The sequence below is a fragment of the Drosophila montana genome, unplaced genomic scaffold, assembly GCF_035044405.1.
Source record: "Drosophila montana isolate Dmon_TW-CO22-7 unplaced genomic scaffold, ASM3504440v1 contig_3216_1, whole genome shotgun sequence".
Taxonomy (NCBI): Eukaryota; Metazoa; Arthropoda; class Insecta; order Diptera; family Drosophilidae; genus Drosophila; species Drosophila montana.
The window spans coordinates 806,907-829,439 of NW_026998096.1; the positions used below are offsets into that span (position 1 = coordinate 806,907).

At 45.2% G+C, this 22,533-nt stretch overlaps 4 protein-coding genes across 7 annotated transcripts; 2 read left to right on the forward strand and 2 right to left on the reverse strand.

Moving 5' to 3' along the window:
- The first annotated feature begins 3,954 nt into the window (after positions 1-3,954).
- On the forward strand, positions 3,955-7,405 carry LOC135432882 (uncharacterized). The gene is made up of 2 exons (XM_064688754.1): positions 3,955-4,174; positions 4,729-7,405. Exon 2 carries the CDS (start codon positions 4,737-4,739, stop codon positions 7,173-7,175), a length of 2,439 nt encoding a protein of 812 aa, XP_064544824.1. The 5' UTR covers positions 3,955-4,174; positions 4,729-4,736; the 3' UTR covers positions 7,176-7,405.
- A 590-nt stretch (positions 7,406-7,995) lies between these two features.
- Liprin-beta lies at positions 7,996-11,190 on the reverse strand. Its single transcript, XM_064688755.1, has 3 exons — positions 10,794-11,190; positions 9,724-10,736; positions 7,996-9,433 (listed from the first exon to the last, which is right to left on the reverse strand). The coding sequence occupies exons 1-3, from the start codon at positions 11,010-11,012 to the stop codon at positions 8,536-8,538; spliced, it is 2,130 nt and encodes a 709-aa protein (XP_064544825.1). The 5' UTR covers positions 11,013-11,190; the 3' UTR covers positions 7,996-8,535.
- A 378-nt stretch (positions 11,191-11,568) lies between these two features.
- Vps36 (vacuolar protein sorting 36) lies at positions 11,569-13,108 on the forward strand. Its single transcript, XM_064688766.1, has 3 exons — positions 11,569-11,745; positions 11,805-12,521; positions 12,590-13,108. Exons 1-3 carry the CDS (start codon positions 11,650-11,652, stop codon positions 12,971-12,973), a joined length of 1,197 nt encoding a protein of 398 aa, XP_064544836.1. The 5' UTR covers positions 11,569-11,649; the 3' UTR covers positions 12,974-13,108.
- Positions 13,109-14,087: 979 nt separating this feature from the next.
- On the reverse strand, positions 14,088-22,306 carry Spt20. Of its 4 annotated transcripts, none has more exons than XM_064688743.1 (7): positions 21,634-22,304; positions 20,417-21,553; positions 17,999-20,353; positions 17,683-17,932; positions 15,956-17,623; positions 15,289-15,516; positions 14,088-15,222 (listed from the first exon to the last, which is right to left on the reverse strand). In XM_064688743.1, exons 1-7 carry the CDS (start codon positions 21,667-21,669, stop codon positions 14,870-14,872), a joined length of 6,027 nt encoding a protein of 2,008 aa, XP_064544813.1. In that variant the 5' UTR covers positions 21,670-22,304; the 3' UTR covers positions 14,088-14,869. The 4 variants fall into 4 exon arrangements, with proteins under 4 accessions (XP_064544813.1, XP_064544812.1, XP_064544815.1 ...); XM_064688742.1 differs by having other exon boundaries at positions 15,956-17,626; XM_064688745.1 differs by lacking the exon at positions 14,088-15,222 and adding an exon at positions 15,613-15,661 and having other exon boundaries at positions 15,382-15,516; positions 15,956-17,626; positions 21,634-22,306.
- Between the last annotated feature and the right edge of the window lie 227 nt (positions 22,307-22,533).

The window sequence follows — 22,533 nt, forward strand, 5'->3', positions numbered from 1 at the left end:
TATCTTATTGCAACTGCTATTGAAAACCTAAAGTAATTTATATTTTAAAGACTTAGGGGAAATCTAGCATATGTTATTTAGACACAAGTTCATTTGTGTGCACATATATTAACATATGCATTATTGTAATCTAATACTTTTCTAATGTCATTTTGAATATGTATTTGTAATTATTAATTAAATGTTTTCTGTTTCCAATTTACTTATGTAAAATATGATATATGTACATATGTGCAAATATAATAATATATATTAGCTCAATGTCGTTTATATATGATCAAGTTAATCAAAAGATAACACAAAGTATAAATATAATATTTACAAAGAAGAACTCACAAGCAAAAATACCATAACGCTGAAATACCTCCGATTTACCTAAACTTCTTTTTGTAAAACTGTTTTAACCCAAACATAAATTGATGTATGTCAGTGTATGAAGTTGTATGTTCCAAGTGCGTATATTCAAATATGCATTAACATATATATATATATTGATTGTTATTTAAAAATACTAAAGATATGCTTAAATCAACGAAAGTTTAATGAGAGTAATAAAAACACTATCAACCTATGGATATAAACCCAATCTCTACCCGACATATTCAAACATATTTACCTATTCACTTCATGATGTGTATAATATTATATGTGAAAAAATATATAAATTATTGAGTGAATAAATACACACAAAAAAAAGGAAAAACTGTATTTTGAGTGCTATTTTTATTCTTAAAATTATATTGATTTTATTTCGGATTCATCGTTAAGAGAAACCAAAGAAAGTAATCAGCTGCTTGTTTACAGACCAACAGCTAAAAACTGGCTACCCAGCAATTTTATTAAATGACATATTTTCATACTAAACAAATAGGTTGTGAATAGTTTACTAGTAGAGCTTATAGGGAGTATTCATTTCAAATTTGGGCAATATAGCTCGAAAAATGTGGTCAGAATGGAGGTAACCATACCACCTTCTTGAATTTGTATTGAATTCATGTAAACACATTATAATATATTTATATGGCTTGACTTTGTTACATATATATTTTGCATATCTCCTGCATTTTTCACAACCAAATGAACTGCTTGCTGATTAATATGCGAGCACTGCTTGCATAGACCAAAACAAAATTGTAAGTAGCTGCACAATGATTGTAAAACTGTGCGATATGCAAAACAGAAGGCTGTCGATTGCATGCTAATAACTAATAGATATGAATTCTCACTTTGATTCCCACAGAATGACCCCAAGGCAATTAGTAGTATACAAATATTATAATATACACTTAGTATAATACGAATTTATACCTAAGTTGCACGACATTCTTAACAAATTTAAATACGACCCTCTGAGGTTGTAAAACAAATTGGCAACTCTGTTTGTCCAAAGCAGCTGCCGCGCGCATGCGAATTCCCGTCCGTTAAATGTTTTGCAAGCGCAGTCGCAATGCCGCCGCCGTGAATGGATCAACGCGAACGCGCATTTTTGAGACGCAAGTGATGCCACATTTTGATTTGGCGTGAAGAGAATTAGAAAATAAGCAATACGCTCTTGAGCGCCGCGGCGTGTAACCCTTCGGCGAATCGTTAAGAAATGTCATCGAGCACAGTAAAAGTTATTGATGAGAAAGCAAATTGATTATATTGTGATACATGCGTATCATGCCTGTGCATGTGCCGCTCTCCGTTGCCGCAAAAAACTGAGGCTGTGCCCGTGCTGTGGTTTTGTTGTTCTTTGAGCGAACGGAGCGGCGCGTAGGCGGCCAAAGTGGCAGTTATGGCCATAAATACAAATATGTACGTACCCGCCAGCAGGTATTGAATAAAAAATGCTATTAAATGTCATTTATAAATATGTTCAGAAACTGTGGCAAATAGATGTGCAATACACGGGCGCTAAAGTTCTGGCCAACGACAGCCTCAACCTACGACTGCAAAGCCGCTGATTACCGATGGTGATGTAAGCACGTCTGCCGTCTGATTTCGAGAATGTAAATAGTAGCCGAGTTTATAGCCAACTACAACCAATGACAGCATATTTTGTAAACTTGCCCACCCACTATCCATATTCAACTTCTCTACTTTATTCAGTTAAGTGCATGCGAACACACTCGGATGTGCATCATACTCTTTGCCACTGGAGTGCGGCTATAAAGTGTACCCAGACAAACCAAACAATACTCATACTTAGAAAATAAATATTTCCTATATATGAGAATCATTTCCTAAAAAGGTTTTCTTTTGCATTAGTTGAAATTGTGCGAAACAAATTGCCCAAAAGCCAATACTCCACGAAAGTATATATGTACATATAACCGACAAAAACGAAAACAAAAAATAATAATCGAAAGTGACCGACTTGAATATACCCCGTTCTTAAAGACTTGATGACAAGAGTTCGAACAAGCAAGCAGTGCACCTTAAGCAGCGGCAGTGCTTCTCCTTCCTTCCCCTTGCCACTAACTATAGAATATGCATTCTTAAATAACATAAATGTTTATAATCCGATCTTTATGATGTGTTTAGCGTCAAGACATAGTAATTATTCAGTCAGTCTTCTAGTTCAGTCAAGACAAACTCGTTTGTATATCTACAAGCTAGTTTTAACGGCATTATCCGATACTATTTTTTAAATGATATTTAAAAGTGAATTGAAATTAAATCATTTTCCACCTTTTTACCCACAATCGCTAAAAAGGATTCTTATATTGGGCTTTGAAAATAAGTTTGAAGCCGATCGACCCCCATTTCCACTAAGGAGGGATGGATTCTCTGAAAAAAACTTTAAAAATGAGTTTAACGCCGATCGATTTAAGCGTTTAAACGGGAAGTCTGCGAACTTGGATATCCTTTAGTATGTAAATACTTTTAAACGTCTTTATATGTACAAATACAAGCTAGTATCAGTTTTAAATGGCTGTGTGTAAACTACAAATGCATTGCCTCAGTACAGCCGCGGAATAACAAGTATACGACCCAATGTATTTTCGTATTAAATGAAACCACTATGACCCATATTTGCTCACACACGTGCATGCATATGTACATGAATGAGTGTGTATTTAGATATGGATAGATCCCGAAATAAACGAACACAGTCATCTATTTTGAGGGCATTTTTCCTTTTCCGAAATTAATAAGCCCCGAGATACTACACCAATACACCTACGCTGCTCTAACACACACACACACACAAGCACACACACGAAACCAGACGCAAGACGAAACTGAGTTGCCCTAACTTGAAGTCTCGCACGGATCTATTAATAATCGCGATCATCTGAGCGAACACCTATGCGTAGAATCAAGAACTTGGGATACTCGGACACCTTGAATGCTGCAGCTGCTGTATATCTTACTTTGAATTTGAAATTGAAACTGATCGAATATGTTATGCCCTGCAATAGGTAAACATATCCATTTATAGGAACTAGCATCGCAGTATGTAATTCCATACATGTGTATTTTGGCTGATCTACCTGCAGATGCCTATTTCATCCAAATATGTTGATAAAAGCATCACGCTTTCGCTTTCGATGAAATGCAGACTAGTAAACAAAAACAAATAGTTCATGAATGAATTGAGGCAAGACGACTTTTCAATATTTTTCTATTTATCCGACGTGTTTTTTGCTTTTGCATTGCGTTGTTGGAGGGTTGGGGTTGGCTGGCTGGTTGGTTGGTTTATGGCCGCAAAGCAGAGCGGCGGCAACAAGTTGAATTTTTCTAAAAATGAATACACGAAATATCTTCGTCTTTGGCGTTAAATACGGCCACGACAACGCACCGCAGCCCGATGAATAGAAAGAGCGGCAAAAGAATTCAATTTGATTTTCATTTGGCCCGCTCAACGTCCACGTCCGCGCTGCTATTTTCCTCTATTGTGTGCGGGGCGTGCTTGCTCTCCGTCTGCGTCCTCACCTCTGTTTGCGTCTGCGTCTGCGTCTCCGGCTGCGGTCCATCTAAGGAGCATATTTTGAAAATGATGCTTTTCGTGACTTTCCCGCAACTAGTTGAGTTTTGGATGTCAACACGATGTACACGCGCGCGATGGCGATGCAGCATCCAGTTTGATAGACGCAACAACGTGGCCATTCCGACGGTACGGAATAAAGAACAGACTGGACAGTACCTGACTCAAAGTTAAATTCATACTCAAAACCAATTAGAAAAGGTAATCGAAATGGGAATGTCCAAAATATGAATATATACAGATATATATAAAGCAGCCAAGTATTATTAAACGTGACCCTTAGCAACCGATTCTGTGCACACATCTCAGAATGCATACATATATGCATCTGCGTTTAAGCCTTTTATGGGCATACTTTCGCCAAGGGAATCGAATTTCATGTACAAAAACAAATTTCAGTTTCAGAGCGATATGCGTTCCGTTCTCTGCCTTGGCCACAGCCATGTCTATGTGTGTGTGTGTGTGTGCGTGCTTGTTGGTGTGTGTGAGATACAGCGCCACTTGCCAGTTCGCAGAGCATTTAAATAGAATTCCCGTGTTGCCACCGCCACCGCCGATAGAGACGGATACGGATACGATCAGCTACAATCGGCAACGGCAACGGCAACTTCTGCCGGCGTGTGAAAAATGTGTGTGTGTGTGTGTGTTTCTATTAAACATAACTGCAATTATGCCATATAAGGGCATGGATTGCATTTATTAGTCCATTGGTCATATGCTAACTATTCTTTCTCTATCCACTCATCTCATTCCAGAGGGTAACATGGAGGAACTCACACGGGAGAAGGCCATGGCCTTCAGTGCCTTCGAGCACAACAACAACAACAACATTACAAGTAACAACAAACAAATGTGCTCCAACATAGCCTCGACAAAGAGCCACAAGCTGCATCAGCATCCGCCAAACGGTTTGGCTGCCGCGATACTGCCATGCATAAAACTGGATCCGGATAGCGGCCAGGCTCTAGAAACGGAGCGCTGGCAACACACGGCCGTGAGCGATCATATGCGACGTGAGCATTTGAACACCACCAAGCTATTGCTGCAGGGCTCTGATGATCCACTGATCTCGCACGGAGCCAGCAATGACGCCCACGACGAAGATCAGGATTATCCATTCAAGACGCTGCTGGCTCGCAGAACTGAGGAACAGCAGTCCATGCAGAACGGCGCATGCAGCACGCTCACCAAGCAGCAGCTAAAGGCCAATCTGATGAGTGCTCGCAAAATCCACAAGCAGCCGGTGCAGGTGTTGCCCACTCCGACGCAGAGAATATCGCGACAGAGCAAATCGAAGAAGCGAACAACCAACAACGGGGCGATTAAATTGCGATTCCATCATCAGGCCCTGCCTGCGGAGTATGCTGCCCACTACGAGGCGACGCAGAGACGCCACATGTCCGGCGCCAGAACAGTTCCACCAGCGCCCGCTGTGAAAGCCGCACACCCGCCACAGAACCAGTCCCACGAGAACGTGCGCAGCTGGCTGAGAAAGATAGCCGAGATACAGCGGAGCGCCGAGCGTCTGCAACAGGCCCAGGAATCCACTAAAGAACCCCAGCCGCGATCAGCAATGGGAGCAGCTGCAACAGCGCCGCTGGAGGCAGCAAGTGAAGTGCCAGGCCCCAAGCGCGGCGCCATAAAATATGCCGATCTGCCCTACATGGGCGAAATCACCTTGGACAACTACAAGCCCCGACGTGGGCGCAAGCCAAAGAAGGCCGACATCTGTCATCTGATCTACAAGAACTATGGAACCATTATACCAGCATCGACCACGTCAGCAGAGCATTTTCCAGTGGTTGAATCGAAGCACTCGCCTGCTGTGCAGTCTCCAACTAGTGCAACTGCATCGGTACTTGCGCAGCGAATTACGCCCAGGACTGCCCCTGCCGTTCTGGCAGAGGAGCCACTGAATCTCTGCATGCGGGATCAGTCGGGCGACCGCTACTCAATCTCGAGCGGCGACAGTGATAAGCCCTCGACGATTACTAATGCAACTACAACAACTACAGAGTGTGGCAGCTCCTCGCAACGGGCGACACCCCTGACTGAGGATCATTTATCTACGAAGCCTGTAACATTAAGGTTTTCTGGAGAGGAGCCCAGGGTCGCCGGTAAATTGCTCTTACAGCCTGTGGGGCTGTACTACCAGCAACTAATGGAAAGCTGTCGTTTGGGCGTGCCGGTGGAGACCATTGAAAAAGACAATCAGCTAGCCCTGAAGATTCCCCTACCAAATGGCTTCTTTGCCACCACCACCAGCATCATACCGGACAAGCGGGAGTCGCTGGAGCAGGCAATTGATGCTGCAACAACGCCTGCGATGCGCAAGCGTAAGCGTTCGGCGATCTTTATACCGCCCATGCCGGCCGATCACAGCTCCAGTCCCTCTACTGAGGTCAGCATTTGCAAGTTTAAGTTCACGGGCGGGGCTAAGCCCACTTTGGAGGAGAAGAAGATGCTGTCGGTGGATGCGGAGGGCAACTATCGCTATTACAATGGCACCGGCGACAGGACACTGCGTGGCTACGAGTTTATATCGCGGGAGCAACAACAACAACTCCAACAGCAACAGCAACAACTTCAGCCAACAAATTCATCCAACGACAAACTCTATATTGATATACCACCGCCATCGACGGATCTCAGCCTGGAACTGTTGCACATACCACCCGAATCTCCGACATCATCGCTTCTCCTGCCCAGCAGCCTGGTGCCAGTAGAATCGCAAAGCCCGTCCAGTTACTCCAACTCCCATAGCCCCATGCGACTCACTACGCCACACCCAGAGGATTGCCACAAGCCGATGGATCCGTCCGAGCAGCTACACAGATCACTTTCGAGTCCAAAGCTCGAGACATCTGCGTCTGCGGGCAAACGGCGTTCGTCACGCCGCTCGAAGCAGCGCGAAAAACTAGAAAAGACATTTAAGGAGAAGGGATTTCTAATACAAACGCAACAGCTGCAATCGGCCGAGGGAGCCACCTACTGCAAGTTCAGGCAGCTAAAGAAGTTCACGCGCTACCTGTTCCGCAACTGGAAGGATCACATACCGGAGAGTGATCTTTGCAAGCATCGCGCCAAAGATGGCGTTGCTCGCGAGCAACACACCGTACTTGATAATATACTGGCCGGACAAATTAGCCTAGGTGTAGAGAATTTGCCAGCAGGCCAAGCTGCAGCCAACCAGGCCACTTAAAGCAACCCGACGAGCTTTACTTAGTTTACTCCGAACACACTGCCAAAGATTGATAGATGTAAGAAAGAAATGTCAGCGCAAACGAAAAAGTTTTGGCAAGACAGCAATTATCTAAATACTATGTTGATTCCGTCCAAGCTGGCTACTTAATATAGTTCATGGCCACGCCTCTAGTCGTTCAGCAATTTAAGCAAAGTTATTGTTAACAATAAACTAAAATCTAACAAAAATATGACTTGCAGATCAGCTCGGACCACAGAAATACAAAGGGAAGTCGCACAAAATAAGAAAATAAATAGACGACATAATGTTTCCGGGGCTCACTTGGGGAGCACGTGTGCCTTGACGTTTCTTATGAGGGAGCGCAGTACTTTCACTGAGAAAGTCCTGATCTGAGCTGGGGGTACTCTAACCAGATGCTTAATTCGATCCCAAGTAATTACTTTATCCTATACTGTGCGTCTGGAATGACTCATTTCTTTTAAGACATTTGTATCACTTTTTCGATAAATCAATAACCATCTTCTTTTGCTGGAGTCACTTGGTAGGATTACAAAGGTTTTCGGATTCCTCTGGCTCTGGTACAAATATGGGGCAACCTGACCTTTAATAAAATCGTCCGCTACTTCGTTGCCAGAGTGTCCAGAGTGGATTTAGTTGCTGAAGACAGTTCCAGGCGTCCCCAACAAGTTATGTGGTTATCCTGTGAAGATATTATTGATGGGTCGTTTTGAAAATAGATGTGCCAGATATAAACTAGAATATGTAATCGACTTTTACAATCCAATCCATTCTTGCCTGATTTAAGGATAATTCAAAATTATTGACTTCCGTAAAAATGCGTTATATACTTTTGAAATATCAGGCTAATAACATACTACTTAGTGTTAGTACAAATAAACTCGGATATTGTGCGTTATGCCAGACTTTCGATTGCTTTCCAGGTCGTTAATATGTATGCTCTTTTAAATACTTCAGTGTTTCATACTTTGGAAGACGTTAATGCTCAAGTCGTCTTATGTTAATTATACAAGTAAAAAAGTGCAAATTTCAAAAAGGTATATAAGTAGTATGTGGTAGTTGTGCATTGAGCAGGCGGCTTTGTTAATACGTCATTGATTGGTCGTTGGGGTGTTACGATAAATTGCTTATTGGTTGGCTCAAATTTCTTGCCTTGTTAAATTCTTACAAATACAGCTCCTTGGCTGTAAGTCTGTATGTCCGACTTTGGCTCGATCGTAAAGTTGATCAGCTCCAGGGTCCGATTCTGGCGTGAACTTAAAACTAGATTAACAATAATTATATTATTACGGATAAGTATGTTATCCGCGACTCCGATTATGGACCGCTTTCGTAACGGTTAAGTAGAGCTCAACGAACCATCGTTATCTTTAAGCGTCTCCGAGGTGGACAGCACGGGCACTGCAGTATTCATCGGGCATACTAAATCCGTCCAGTCGACCTCATTTTGGCCCTTTGAGCTCTTGCGACGCTTGAGTGTAAACTGCGAGCGCTTGGGTGGCTTCAGTTTTGCAGTGATGGTGAGTGGCAGATAGCCAGGAGCTGCTTCGGCATCGCGTTTACTATGTATAATTGTACGTCCAACTAATTCCTTAAAATGCATTGCCAAGTGGCGACGAAGCAAAGATTTACTCGGCGGTATCGAGAGTAAATCAGCTAGCAAATCGGCGTTGAAGCGATCCTCATAGAGCATCAATGCACCATGGACTCCAGCACCGCGCAGATTTGGCGCATACTCAGACAGATCTATTGTTTTTAGCCACTCCATGACACGGTGTGCCGTCCACAAGTCAACGCTTTCCTTGTCGGTACTCTTGGCCTCGTCGCTCTGCTCGGCCACCTTGGTTGAACGACGAATCAGGCCTTCGCCATCCCAGGACATGCGACGCATGCATAGAATTCCACATCGCAACGACGCAATGTGCAAACAGGAGCTCACATGCAGTTGCGAAAGATCCTCAAGCGTTAAACGGTGCAACATGCGACCATCGACTTTGGCCTGCAGAAAGTAATCCTTGTACTGGGGCAAACCAATGTCATCTAGCCAACGCAGCACCCAGCCAACGTCCAGTTTTGCAGCCTTGACTGTCAGCTCGTCAAACTCCTTTTTCGTGATGTCGTCGATGGCCAACATGATTTTCTTTCGATGCAGAACCGATTTTAGATGAAGTTCACGTTCGATGTCAACCGGAGAAGCGGTAAAGAAGCATACAGACGGATCTGCTTTTAGCCATTTCCTGTGACCAATATATTATAGAATAGGCAACATTATTATCGAAGATCTCACGATACTTTATAGCAGATGGAAGATGATGCAGTGTTTGAGGAAAATGTTTGTGATAGCAATGATATTACAACGCTGTGTTGAACAGTTGAATGGTAATTTTGGTGGTATGTTATGCAAATGAGATATGAATTCGTAATTGGCTATTAAAATTTAAAAATCCTACTATAACAATAGCCCAAAATAAAGTTAAGATAAGCAGTGGTTGTGCGTATTATTATTATATAAAAGGATAGCACTTACCTGCAGTTGTCCTGATAACATCCAAGACCCATGTGCGCTAACCAGTTACACACTTCCTGTGCGTTCCAGCTGCTGTAATGCTTATCAGCGTCGCAAAACATTGGTGTCTGTGCGCTCCATTCTATGCGGCCGCCTGCAGTTGCACGCGACCCACCCCGACGAAACTCATCTGGTTCCGCTTGCTCCAGGGCGGTCAGCTCGCAGTTGCTGCTATTGCTGCGTCGCAGTTTGCCTAAAATGTTGCGCAAACCGCGCGCAGACCGCTCGCGCAGCTTTGGCGAGGGCGTTGATTGAGTTTGGGATCGAAAACTAGAGTACATCGACATGGAGTCATCGGGTGGGGCAGCACTGTCGCTCAGCACACTATCGTCAATTAGAATTTGTTCGTTGGAGGCGAACGCAACATTACGTTGCTTCCCACTGCTGTTTGCATTCACATCTAGGGTGTGATTATTGTTATTGTTGTTGTTGGCCTGCAAGCGCTGTACCTGTTTGCTGGCGCCGCCATGTGACCGTGGCAAGCTATGGAATTGAGGCTTTATCTGGTGACGCAAGGCTGAGGGTGGAGTTTTTGGTGCTAAGCCACCATCAGCCGCGAAGGTCTTTTGATTTATATTGCCCATGCTGCCGTAAGGCATGTTGCATTCAGTGGCATTCAGCTCATTTTCGCACTCCAGCGCCGTTCGATGCAGCTTTAGCTCACTTAAGGCACTCATCAATTCCAGTTTTTGTGTTTCTAGCGCAGATCGCGAAATCATTTGGCGCTGCAGCTGCTCTTCTTTGGTGCAAAGCTGCTGCGATTTATCCGTTAACAGACCCTCCAATTCAATTATTCTGTCTGCCTGCTCAGAAACGCGTTCGGCTAGCATTTGGTATTGTAGCGCCAATCCTTCTTTGTCGCGCTGCAAGCGCCGCATGCGTTCGTCAGAGTCCTGACGTGGTATATGCGTTTCCAGCCAATCGCTTATTATTGCCGCTGTAACCGGGTCTGGAGCTGGCGCTGCCAAACCGACCTGCAGAAGTGCGGAAATGGGTTAGTTCTATGAATATTTACTGAGCCGCTGACTCACCTGTTGCAGCGCCAACGCCAATGTCTTAGCTGTTGACAGCACATTTGTTGCAGAAATTAAATTACGCTCACAGAAGCTAGTCAGCGAAGCCGTAGTTGCAGATCCCGGTTGAGCCTGGGGCTGACCGACTGCTGCAGTCGCTGAGTTCGATATTATGCCATCCATCTGCTGCAGTGCTGCCTCTAACATTTTACTCGCCTCTGTTGCTGCGGCCGTCATGATACATACAATGTGTGGGCAAAGCTTTAACAGTAATCCGTATCCGGTGATCGATGTGAACGCGAAATTCTTAATTTGGGCGTTGGTGCATTGTTACATAAGCACCTTCAATGAAAGCACGCCATTTTGTATGTTTAAGGGCTTCAATTGTGCATAAATAATACTTTTACCACACAAAAAAAAGACTAGCACTAAAACAACAGAAAATGCAACAAATGAAAATTTTTGCTACTGTGGGCACATGCTAATTGTTCCATTGATGTTATCGATACTATAAAATATCTGCTATCGATAGTCTATGCATGACAGATTAATGTAAGAACTAAATAATGAATGTGACCGTTTTCGCACATTTTTATCCGCACAAGATTTAAAAAACAATAAACCGAAAGAACTCTACATTTATCTTTAACTTTCCTTACGCGGTTAATGCAAGTAAATATAAAAAACAATAAAACCCAGATTCTTTGAATTGAATGAGCTTTACAATATTAACATCTTGCCTATTTTTTTTTTAAGTCTAGAGATCAAGCAATTTATCGATATGTCGTGACGCAGCCTTTCATTGTAACATTTCTAGTTCTATTAAAAACCAAAACAAATCTAGAAAATAATAAATAAATTGGGATTAGCAGCAATGAATCGCTTTGCATATGAAGAGGCTCGATTAGTTGAAAGCGAGTCCTTTGTAAGCCGCGACCGCAACGTCAAAATTTACGATGGCGACCAAAAGGTAGTTCACATCCGCTTCTAGTTTTAGCTGTTACTTTTTTTTAACAATGTTCATTTCAGACGGAATTCGAAGATGGGGAAGTGGTACTTACCACACACAGACTATTCTGGGGCCGTCCTGGGGAAATAGCACGAGCAGCCGTAACTCTCTGCCTACCATTAAGCTATGTAATCTCTCTCAGTGAAGAAACAACAGCCTCCAACTTTTTTGGCCGCAAAACTCGCATTATAATGCATTTGCGACCGCCTAGCGCAGATAAGGCTCCTGGTCCTCTGGACACAAGTCGAGCTGCACATATTAAGCTGTCGGGCAAGAACGGGCTAAGCGCTGAGTTTCACAGCGCCCTGCGCGAGACTTTAAATGCGCGCGTCTGGACAATCTCGTTAACGAGTGAAACGATCTTAAGAGGACCAGAAACTTCGTCGGAAGTCAGCGATAAGCTAGCGAGGATTCAAAAACGCACGGGTATTGGTGGGATAGAACGTCACCTAGAAGCAAAGGCCAAGGCAGCGGACGAGAACATAGCACTTGCGTTTCAGGATCTGAGCGTTCTCATGGCTATGGCAAAGGATATGGTGGGCATATCTAAAAATATAAGCAGCAAAATACGTGAGCAAAGAGGTGAAATATCCGACGACGAAACGGTGCGCTTTAAATCTTACCTGCTCAGCCTGGGCATTGATGATCCGGTGACACGCGACAACTTTACCAGCAATACGGCGTACTTCAATAGTTTGGCCCAGCAAATTTGCGAAATGCTGCTCGATCCAATTGAAGTAAGTGTGTCGTCACCTACATAGAGTAAAAAAAAACAATACTACTTCGTATCTTGTTTGTTGGGTAGGAGCATGGCGGCATGATGTCCCTAGCCGATGTATATTGCCGTGTGAATCGCGCTCGCGGCCTTGAGCTTCTTTCGCCTGAAGATTTGCTTCACGCTTGCGAACGTCTTAATGGACCAATAAAACTCCGTCGATTTCCCAGTGGTGCTATGGTGCTGCAACTGGAGTCCCATGATGATGAACTAATTTCCATCGATACATTGGAGAAAGTGACAGCTGCAGAGTCCTTGGCGGTAGAGGAGCTCGCAAAGCAGCTGGGCATATCGCTGTTATTAGCTAAGGAGCGTCTACTGGTGGCCGAGCGACTGGGAAGAGTTTGTCGTGATGAGTCGGTGGAGGGTCTGCGATTCTATCCGAATCTATTGCTGCAGCGTGATATTGACTAACAGTTATAATATAAATATGTTATTAAAACTAACTCGGATTTATCTCTTAAAGCTAATGATTAAATTGGTAATGGTGCAATGAGCAGGTCCGGCATTCAGATAAACACAGAGTATTTGTACATTCACACAACAAAACTGTTTTATATTTGATTTATTAGAAGTCTTTCTTAGATGCATTCGCTTACTATCCACTCTTGAGTGAACTTTGTTAGCGCTTAATTTCAGTTCTCTCGAAAGTCTTTTAAACATAATCTGTTTTATGTTTACTTGAAATGAAAAGATTCTACGTCAGGTATTTAGATAAGCAATTATTGAGTTGAAGTTACATTTATGTTAATAGATATTTAATAGCTTATGCTGAGTTTTAATTTGCTCCGTATTACTGTCATGTAATTTATATTTAATTTTATAATTTTTTACTTCACTTTTGCTCTGAAGACACGGACACGGACTCGTGCGCATTTTCGGCCTTGACTACCTGGTTAATCGTAACATTTATAATTTTTTAGGTAGTACCATGTTTTCTTTCTTAAATCACATTTATTATAACATTGAGTAAATTATTTTTGAGTGTATGTGTGTGTATAGTTGGGTAACTCTGTTTTTTGTTTCTTTTCATTTAAATTATTTGTTAGGGTATTTGTATTATATAGGCATTTTTGTTGTACAGAAAAAGCATACTATGCCAAACAATTACAATTACAGCAAAAGGTCTAACGAAATTAAAAATACTTAAATAAATAATTTCATGCTACTAAAACGCTCTTAGTTCGAAAACAAATTTTTAGTCATATATGCATAAAGCGACAATTTATCAGCTCGCAACTACGCAGTAACCTGTTTATGATGGTAACTTTGGGTCGCTTTTTCCATTCATTTTTTTTTTTACATTGCGCTATTACAAATAAATTGTTTAAATATGCATTTTTAATTACTTTTTGTTATTGTAAGTTATGAGTTTGCAATTGGAAGTACGACTACTAATTTTTGTTTCTTAGTTTTGCTGATGGTTTACAATACAAACTAAATATTTTTTATTTTAATAAAATTAGGTTAAGCATTTAAATAATTAGCAATAATAATAATTACAATAATAATAATAATAATAATAATATTTATAATAGTACAATATGCATATGTATATTTATATTTATATGAACCATTACAACTGTTCATACATTTGTAACTAATCCAAATCGTAATAGTTAGCCGTATTCTGGTTTACAATCAATTTTACATTTTGTGGGTTTTCTTATTATTGCTTTCTTTTGTTTTCATTTTGCATTTGAGGACCTTTCTGCCTTCCTACCTTACTGCACTTAAGCTTAAAGTTAGCACGCACGCTTACGTAGCTAGTCTTAGAGTGTAACAAATTGGAGTTGGAGAGCCAAACTAATAGACATTGTTGAAATGGCTTTTCGGCGCACGTAAATATGAAACAATCAATATGTACAATTAGATAAATATTAATAAGAGCTTTACACTTAATTTGTTTTGTAGTTTAGCAGTAGTTACTGCAAGGGGCACACTAAACACAAGCGCAGTCATCAACGCAATCGCCGGAAACGAGAATCACATTTAGCTTCCCGTACTAACAAGATGTGTCCAAATTGATCTCGTACAGCTTGAGCAGTCCATAGGCCCACACAATTTACACTTACAATTATACACATCAAAATATATGCAGATATATGGGTATACAATGTATGCAGTAGTGCTATTTAAGTTGTAAACATAAACTATAATATCATGCAAATACATAACGCGTAGCCTTATTACTTGTCTCCTCTCCTCAATTAATCAAAATTAATAGTTCGGCTGTATTAATTGCCAACATCAGTAGCAATTACTGTGCCCATTGCTTTGTCCGTGGGCTAGGATAGAGAAGCAGCGCTATTACTTAGTTGCATCTGTGGTGGATCGCCGTCGATTGACCGCTGCCTGTTGCTGCTGCTGCTTGGCCACTGCAATGGCCGTTAGGGTACGTTGATTGATGACACTTGCGTTGGTCGGAGCCTGGCGTCCAGCGATTTGTATGTGCTGTAGCTGTTGGTGTTGCACTTGACTTGGACTAGGCAGCGTCTGTGAGGCGGCTGTGGCGGTGCTCTGATTGAGTATTCGATGCTGCTGCTGCTGTTGCTGCTGAAGTGACTGTTGCGTCGGGGCCTTGACGGTCTTCAGTTGCATCTTCTGCGCAGACATCACAATGGGCCCGGCACTGATGTTACTGCTATTGGTAACGGCATTGGCTATGTGAGAAGCAAATAAATGAGATTATATTATTGATTTACTTTGACAATTATTAGCCGACTTACCGTTGACTGGAGTTGTCGCAATCTTTAACGTGGAGCCGCCAATCTGGCGCTGTGTGGTGAGCAACTGTCGGCTACTGGTCAGCTGCTTGGTGCCCACCACCTGTACGCTGCGCGCTCTCGGCTGGATAGCTGCGGTGGCTGAAGTCGCTACAACACCTACACCACCACCACTTGAGGTACGTATTGTTTGAGGATTGAGTTTCTGTACGCCGGCACCGACTAGTTGAGCTGTAAACAGAAAGCAGATCGGGTGTGCGGGGAGATTTTTTTTGTTGTTGTTGTTTTAGGTTACAATGAATCTGTTGGTCAAAGACGCTAACTAACCGCCACCATTGGCCCGGCTAGGGGCCCGTTAGGCGGTGCATGGGTCAAACTGATGGCGTGGGTTAAATACAGAACACATAAACACATTTTAGTTGCATGAGTATCGGAACGAGTTGTTAAGAGGTTTGTGTAAACAAGAAACGAAACGAAAGTAGAAACAGAAACAGAAAAGAACAAAATTAAGCATGTTCAATAAAATAGGTAAATATATCATATATAAAAACATATTTATATAAAGTATAAATTCAAATCGTAACAAGTATTAAAGCCGCCCAGACGGGCCGATCTATCTCTCTCTCTCTTGGCAGAGCACTCATGTGCAGTTGCCAGCTGGATCACTTACCAATGGGCAGCGTGAGCATTGCCGTTGTAGCTCCCGTTCCACTGGCATTGCCCCCGCCTCCGTTTCCTCCTCCGCTGGCAGTTGCGTTATTTGTTATGACCACCGTTTGGGTGCCAGCCACCGCAGAGGGCAGGCTAACAATGGTGCCTGTGGGCGGCGCATGCTGATGCTGATGCTGATGCTGATGCTGTTGCTGCTGAGGCGACGTTTGCGTCTGCAATGTGATAGTGTGGGACAGCTGCTGTTGCTGCGTGGATACGGGCACTGAGACCAGCACGCTGCGCTGCTGCGACTGCGCCGGCGCCAAACCTCCGCTTGCCGTGGCGCTGCCTGACGAGGCCTGCTGCTGTGATTGCTGCTGCTGCACCTGCACTGGCGCCTGCAGACTGTTGCCGGAGAACTGCAGTGAAATGGGCTGCGTAAAGCCCGGAATCTGCACCTGTACATTCTGCAGACCAGCAAAGTTTGCCATTGCGCCCTGCAGCTGTGACAGATTGATACCCTGTAGGTTAAGCGTAGCAGTCGTCTGCTGCTGCTGCTGCGGCGAGGCCGACGGCTGCGGATGCGGACTAGACATGGGCGAGTGTATGGATGAGGTGGCGGGCGAGTGTACCAGTGTCTTGGTAATGAACTGCTGCTGTTGCTGGTTCGCTTGTGCTGAAGCCGCCTGTTGCGGCGACATGTGCGGCATGGCTACTGCTGACACGGCGGACACATTCGAGGTCACATTGCTGAGCCTATCAAGCAGCACCTGGTTCTGGTGCGTTTGCGACGACTGCGAGTGATCCGAACCAGACGGCGAGGGCGTGGCAGCATTGGTGAGCAGCGCATTAAGCGCTCCACTCCCGCCACCAGAAGTCGACGACAAGTTCGTGGGCACCGCAAATCCACTAGCATTTGAGGCGTTGGAGTCGCTGCCAGGCGATGGTGCCGCCATCCCCACCACGATCGCATTTGGCGGCGCCGTAGTGCTATCCCTACGCAGCGAGCTCAGTATGCGCTGCTGCTGCTGCTGGCCTGGATTGAGTATTTTGAGGCTGCCGCAGACGCCGCCCGTGCTGACCGTGTAGGCGCCATATCCGGTTGGGGGATTCGTCATAACGGCGGGCGGCGATGCCAGCTGCGAGGCAAGCGCTGACATGGACACGCGCACCGTCTGACTACCATCGACTGCCTGCTGTTGCGGTTGACCCTGCGACTGGTTGAGGTTGACGGCAATCAGATTGCCCGCCGAGTTGGTTCGAAACGTGGTGCCGCCACTTGCGCCAACTATATTGATTTTACGGTTGGAGTTCAACAGGCTCTGCAGCACCTCGCTAGGCGGCTGCTTGCGTTGTGCATTCACAAGTGTTGGCGTGCCGCGAGTCGTCTGTACATATGTGGCCGTAGCCGCATCGACCGTGGTGGGCCCCGATGGCTGTTGTTGCTGCTGCTGTTGTTGTTGCTGATGCTGCACCAATGTCAACGTTTGCTGCTGGCCAGTGGACGAGGTGGTGAACGTACCACTGGCGACTGGCGTGCTCGTCATGGCTGCGGGCGCACTATTCAGCAGGTTCAGTATAGACGCATTACACGAGTTCTTTAGAGTTGTTGTTGCAGGACTTCCGCTGTTGGAGCTGCTTATGTTGATGATTGGGGTCGAGTTGCTGTTGCTCGTGGGTGTGCCGCCTGCTAGAAGGTAACAGAATTAAGGATAAATATAATCAATGCTAAATAAACCGACTTACAGTGTTGTTGTTGTTGCTGGTGGTGCTGCTGCTGGTGGTGTTGTTGCTGCTGCTGCTGCTGGTACTGGTTAGCGGAGTTCATGATACTGGTGACTATGGCATTGATCGCAGGATTTGGATGCATGGCCGTGTTGTTATTATTGTTGCTGAGGGTATTGTTATTTGTGGCAGTTATTTGTTGCTGCTGCTGTTGTTGCTTCTGCAGTGATTGATGCGTGGCAACAATGGGAGAAGCCTTCAGTTGCGAGTGCTAAAAGCAAATGGATTAGAAAATGAGTTGACGACCCTGAACATGGCTCACACTACTAATACTTACGAGGATTGGCACATTGGAGTTCAGCTGGGCACGCAACGCGGAATTCGCACCGATGGCCGTGTTCAACTGGGCTGGCGACGCCTTTTGCTGTTGCATGTTGGCTGGCTGTATGGTGATTCCCGAGTGCTGCAACGTCGTGCTTAACTGCTGCTGCTGCGGCTGTTGCTGTTGTAGCAATACCAGCGACCCGTTTCCCAGGCTCACCTGATGGGTGGTACTGGTAGATGCGTTTCCGCTGGCTGTAAGTAGTTGTATATGCTGGTGCTGCTGTTGTTGTTGTTGTTGCTGTTGTTGTGACGACTGCTGCAAAATGTTGTTGTTGTTGCCACTGCCTAGCTGCGATTGCTGCGGCTGCTGCTGCTGGATTTGCAGCGCACCATCAACATTGAATTGAGTAGTGGCAAGTGGCTGCTGCTGCTGACGAAACGTTTGCGGCAGGTTGGTCGCCTTGGCAACAACTCCTGGTTGACGGGAGAGGGTAACGTTTGGATGTGTTTGTGCAACATGATGAACTGTGGAAGGCAATTGCTGCTGCTGCTGCTGCTGAGTAAACTGAGCTTGTCGTTGTTGTTGCTGTTGCTGCTGTTGTTGCTGCTGCTGTTGTTGCTGCTGGTGGTGCTGCTGCTGTTGTTGCTGCTGCTGCTGCTGCTGTTGTTGCTGCTGCTGCTGTTGTTGCTGCTGTTGTTGTTGCTGTTGTTGTTGTTGTTGCTGTTGTTGCTGCTGTTGCTGCTGTTGCTGCTGTTGCTGCTGCTGTTGTTGCTGCTGTTGTTGCTGCTGTTGTTGTTGCTGTTGCTGCAATAGTAACCGCTGCTCATTAGTTAGTCCAGTGTGGGTGACAATTGGCACATGTCCGGGTATCAGATGCGTAATCTTAACAGCCTTGCGTCCCTCCTCAGTAAATATCTCCCGGAATTGCTGAATATATCGATTCGCATGGACACGGGTGCCCAATGCAAAGCGGCACGACTCCCCATTTCGCTCACCCTCGCGATAGTCGCGATCCACATACAGTTCGCCAAGGTATTCTGCGTCGGAGGGACGCTGATATATGGACAGCTTGATGTGATACAGTGCACGCCGGCCCTCGTTCGCTTCCCGTTCCGTCTCCAACACATATTCCTCGATAAGCTGCGGCTGAAAGTTGTGCCGACAGTTTGTCTGGCAGCCGTCCTTACACGCCTCGCTGAATTCGTTTAGTGGCTCCAAGGGCTTAGCATATTTCTCTACACTGATCACGTTCTCGGGCACCTTTAGCTTTGCCGGATAGTCAAGGGTGGGTGGTCGTATGGGTCGGATGACCTCGTGCGGCCGCCTTGGTACTTTTGAGGTGAATGAGGAGAGCATGGCGCCCACCAGGGGATTGTTGCTGGGTGCTGTTGCGGGAGTTGCGTTCGCTGTGCTGTTGCTAGAAGTGCGCGGGCGCTGGCGCAGACGTGTTAGATAGTCACATAGCTCGAGGCCTTGGTGATGCGTGAACTGATCTAGCTTGCGCTTGCGATTGATGGCCACCTGGGTGAACTTCTTCATCTGGCGGCGCATTTCATGCGAGTTGAATCGTTGACGCTCATGCTGTGCATTGATGGACTGGCGACCAATGCTCGGATCAGGCTCCAGACACAGCGGCTCGGCCGTGGCCAGCACCAGTTGACTTTCGATCGCCAGTCGGTCCTCTGGCGTTGCGCCGGCCAAGCCCAACGAGCTGCCCAGCTGCTGCACGTCCGCGAACAGCGTTGCATTGCTGGGCCGCAGAAGGATGTGCTTCATATCACAGATATTTGTTGAGGTGGCAAACGTCTGGCGGAAATCGCGTATTTGCGCAATAACGCAACCAGCATAAAAAACGCTCGGCTTGGCATAAACCCGCGACCCCTCGCTTCCATCTTGTGGTGAGCTCAGGCTGACGGTATCGGCGCTCAGTAGATCCATGAGGAATTCAGGCAGCAGTTCACGATCAATACACTGCAGCAGCAAATCGTTTTCATACGGCCAGCGCAGTACCTCAACCAGGCCATAGCTAGATGACACAGGCGCCGACGCTGTCTCTCCTGCTGCTGGCTCGTTTTCGGTCAGTCTCGACTTCGTTCTGAACGGGTTACAAGCGTCGCCATCAGCCTGCGCTTTGTTTCGACTAGTAGTGCATTTGTCTGTCGCGTTCTCGCAGCCATGGATGCCATGAGGGTGGGTGGGATCCGAGACGATCCATTCGTTTGTGAGCGGGTTGAGCATTACTTGTTCATCGTAGTGCAGTGCCAGGGAGTAGCCTTTATTGCCAGGATACAAGTTGACTACGATGGTGTTCAATCGCTCGCACTCCACAAGTCGTTCCAGAATGAAAGAGCGGCTGCGCTGCTTTAGCTGCACACGGTAAATTGCAAAAGTGAATTTAAATTTGAATTAACTTGTTATTGACAATCTTACCCCCGTTTCCGCAAAGTGATTCAGATCATTGCTAAGCAATTGGAGATATAGCTCCTTGATTTTGTCGTGGATATTAAAGAACTTTGTAGTCGTTTCTCGCTTGTTGTGCACTGAGTTGGAGGCGGACGTAGATGCGGAGGTGCTGCTGGCATTGGTATTGTTGGAGCCAGCTCCGGCGCCAGCACGCGGTGATGCAGACGTAAGAGCTGTATTGCGACTAGAGGAACTGCACTCCTTGTTGTTGCTACTACTGCTTTTCTGTCGTTTGCTAGGCGACGATGTGGGCGATGACAGGACATTGTGGTTGTGCGACTGAGGCTGATGAATGTGCAGGTGGTGATGGTGGTGTTGGTGATGACTGCTGCTACTGCCCGTCGAAGCATTTGAGCTGCTGGAGGGGGGCCGTCTGTCGACCTTCTTGGCATTGCTGTTGTTATTATTATTATTATTGTTGTTGTTGTTGTTGTTACTGCTGTGAGATTGCTGTTGCAGGTGCTGATATATATGTGACGAGCTGGCGGTGGTGCTATTGCTGTTTAAGCTGGAATTGACACCCGGTGGCGTGGACAACAACAGGTCAGGAACTACCGGTGAGGGCGACGTAATTGAGTTCAAGTTGGACAGCGTCGTTGTTGATGAGGAGCAGGACGACGGCGATGGCGCTATCGCAATCCCAGTACAGGGTAGCCCACTTGCTGTTGTACCTGAACCTGGGGCCTGTGACTGTTCGGTAAGTATGACAATGTTGCCACTCGCAGGCAGTTCAGTGGGCGATTCGTCGTCATCGAATATGCAGATTGGCGGTTGCGCAGGTATTTGAGGTATCGCCTGCAGCAGGCTTGTCTCCAGATACGATCGTAAGCTGACCGAGACAGGAGCAGATTGCACTTGCTGCTGTTGCTGGTTATTGTTGATGGCAAGCGTGGGTGAGCATGCGGCCTGCAGCACGGTGTGCAGCTGATTGTACGACTGCTGATGTTGCTGGCTCTGTGGCTGGGGCGAGCTTTGTGAGCCCTGCGTCGCCTGGTAGACAAAATGCTGTTGAACGGCCGAGCCAGCGGCATGCGCTAGGCCCTGGGAACTCGCATTCAGTGGGTTGTCGCCCTTTAGCTTCTTAAGCGTGTCATTTATGATAAACTGGATGTTGTGAACAGAATTTGACATATTTAAGTGCTCATAAAAGACATTTGCTTTATCTAACCGATACTGATACTTACATCTGCTTCTTGGCATGATGAGTCCAAGCTTTGCATTGTGCCAGTGGGGAGTGCAAGTCGTGGTCGCAGTCCCAGTTCCAGTTGCAGCCGAGTTTCAATTCAATTACCAACGACGACGACATTCAAATCAAGGAGCGAGAACTGTACGAGAACAGTAGTTAGGCGCCTCCCCAGGACCAGTTCAGTTGTTTTCATCGCTCCTCCTTGCGCTTGCAGGTGTCTGCCTGCCGAGTAACAACTACTCAACAACAACAACAACAACTCGTTATTTTCTATTTCGATTCCCTTTTCAGCACAATTTTGATTGCGGGGCACGCATTGCCATTGGAATTGCGCCTTTTTGCACAGAAAGAGTCTTTTAATATTGTTATTGTTGAGTTTTTATGCGCTTTTCCTTCCCCCAAATGTAATTTCTTCACTCTTTTTCTGTCGCTGCTGCTTTGCGTGACATTTTCTCTTCGTCTTCGCCCCTCATTCGCCTAAGGTATTTCTGGCTTTTTACACACACACAAACACAAACTGCAAGCTTTAAGCGCGGCGTACGTACACGTACGTATTTTCAACTTTTCAAGTAATATCTTAATTTAAATGTTTTTCATTTGTTTAATGTTTTTTTATGTTTTATGCAGAAAGTTTAGTTTTGCAATGGTACGTTCTCGCCGAATACGCGTACACACTGGCAGCCAATAATTGTGCTATCGATACCGATAACTTTACAATATGGGCTAAGAATGATGGGAACAATTTTGAATTAAAAATACAAAATCGATTGCTTGTTTAGATTATTCAAAAGATTAAGTTATTATAAATAGTTTTAATTCAACATATGATATTAATAAATTGTTAGCAAACAAACAGCACAACACATTTTTCATAACATTGGATATGGTTACACTGGCC

Bases quoted from the DNA above. Each gene is read 5' to 3' on its own strand.
- Liprin-beta (XM_064688755.1), bottom strand. From the start codon at position 11,012: ATGACGGCCGCAGCAACAGAGGCGAGTAAAATGTTAGAGGCAGCACTG. The intron at 10,737-10,793 runs GTGAGTCAGCGG...GCACTTCTGCAG, and splicing joins TGGCGTTGGCGCTGCAACAG to GTCGGTTTGGCAGCGCCAGC. The intron at 9,434-9,723 runs GTAAGTGCTATC...TATTGGTCACAG, and splicing joins TGTTATCAGGACAACTGCAG to GAAATGGCTAAAAGCAGATC.
- LOC135432882 (XM_064688754.1), top strand. From the start codon at position 4,737: ATGGAGGAACTCACACGGGAGAAGGCCATGGCCTTCAGTGCCTTCGAG.
- Vps36 (XM_064688766.1), top strand. From the start codon at position 11,650: ATGAATCGCTTTGCATATGAAGAGGCTCGATTAGTTGAAAGCGAGTCC. The intron at 11,746-11,804 runs GTAGTTCACATC...TGTTCATTTCAG, and splicing joins TTTACGATGGCGACCAAAAG to ACGGAATTCGAAGATGGGGA. The intron at 12,522-12,589 runs GTAAGTGTGTCG...TTTGTTGGGTAG, and splicing joins TGCTGCTCGATCCAATTGAA to GAGCATGGCGGCATGATGTC.
- Spt20 (XM_064688742.1), bottom strand. From the start codon at position 21,669: ATGCAAAGCTTGGACTCATCATGCCAAGAAGCAGAT. The intron at 20,354-20,416 runs GTAAGATTGTCA...TACCGTGTGCAG, and splicing joins ATCACTTTGCGGAAACGGGG to CTAAAGCAGCGCAGCCGCTC. The intron at 17,933-17,998 runs GTAAGTATTAGT...ATTTGCTTTTAG, and splicing joins ACTCCAATGTGCCAATCCTC to CACTCGCAACTGAAGGCTTC.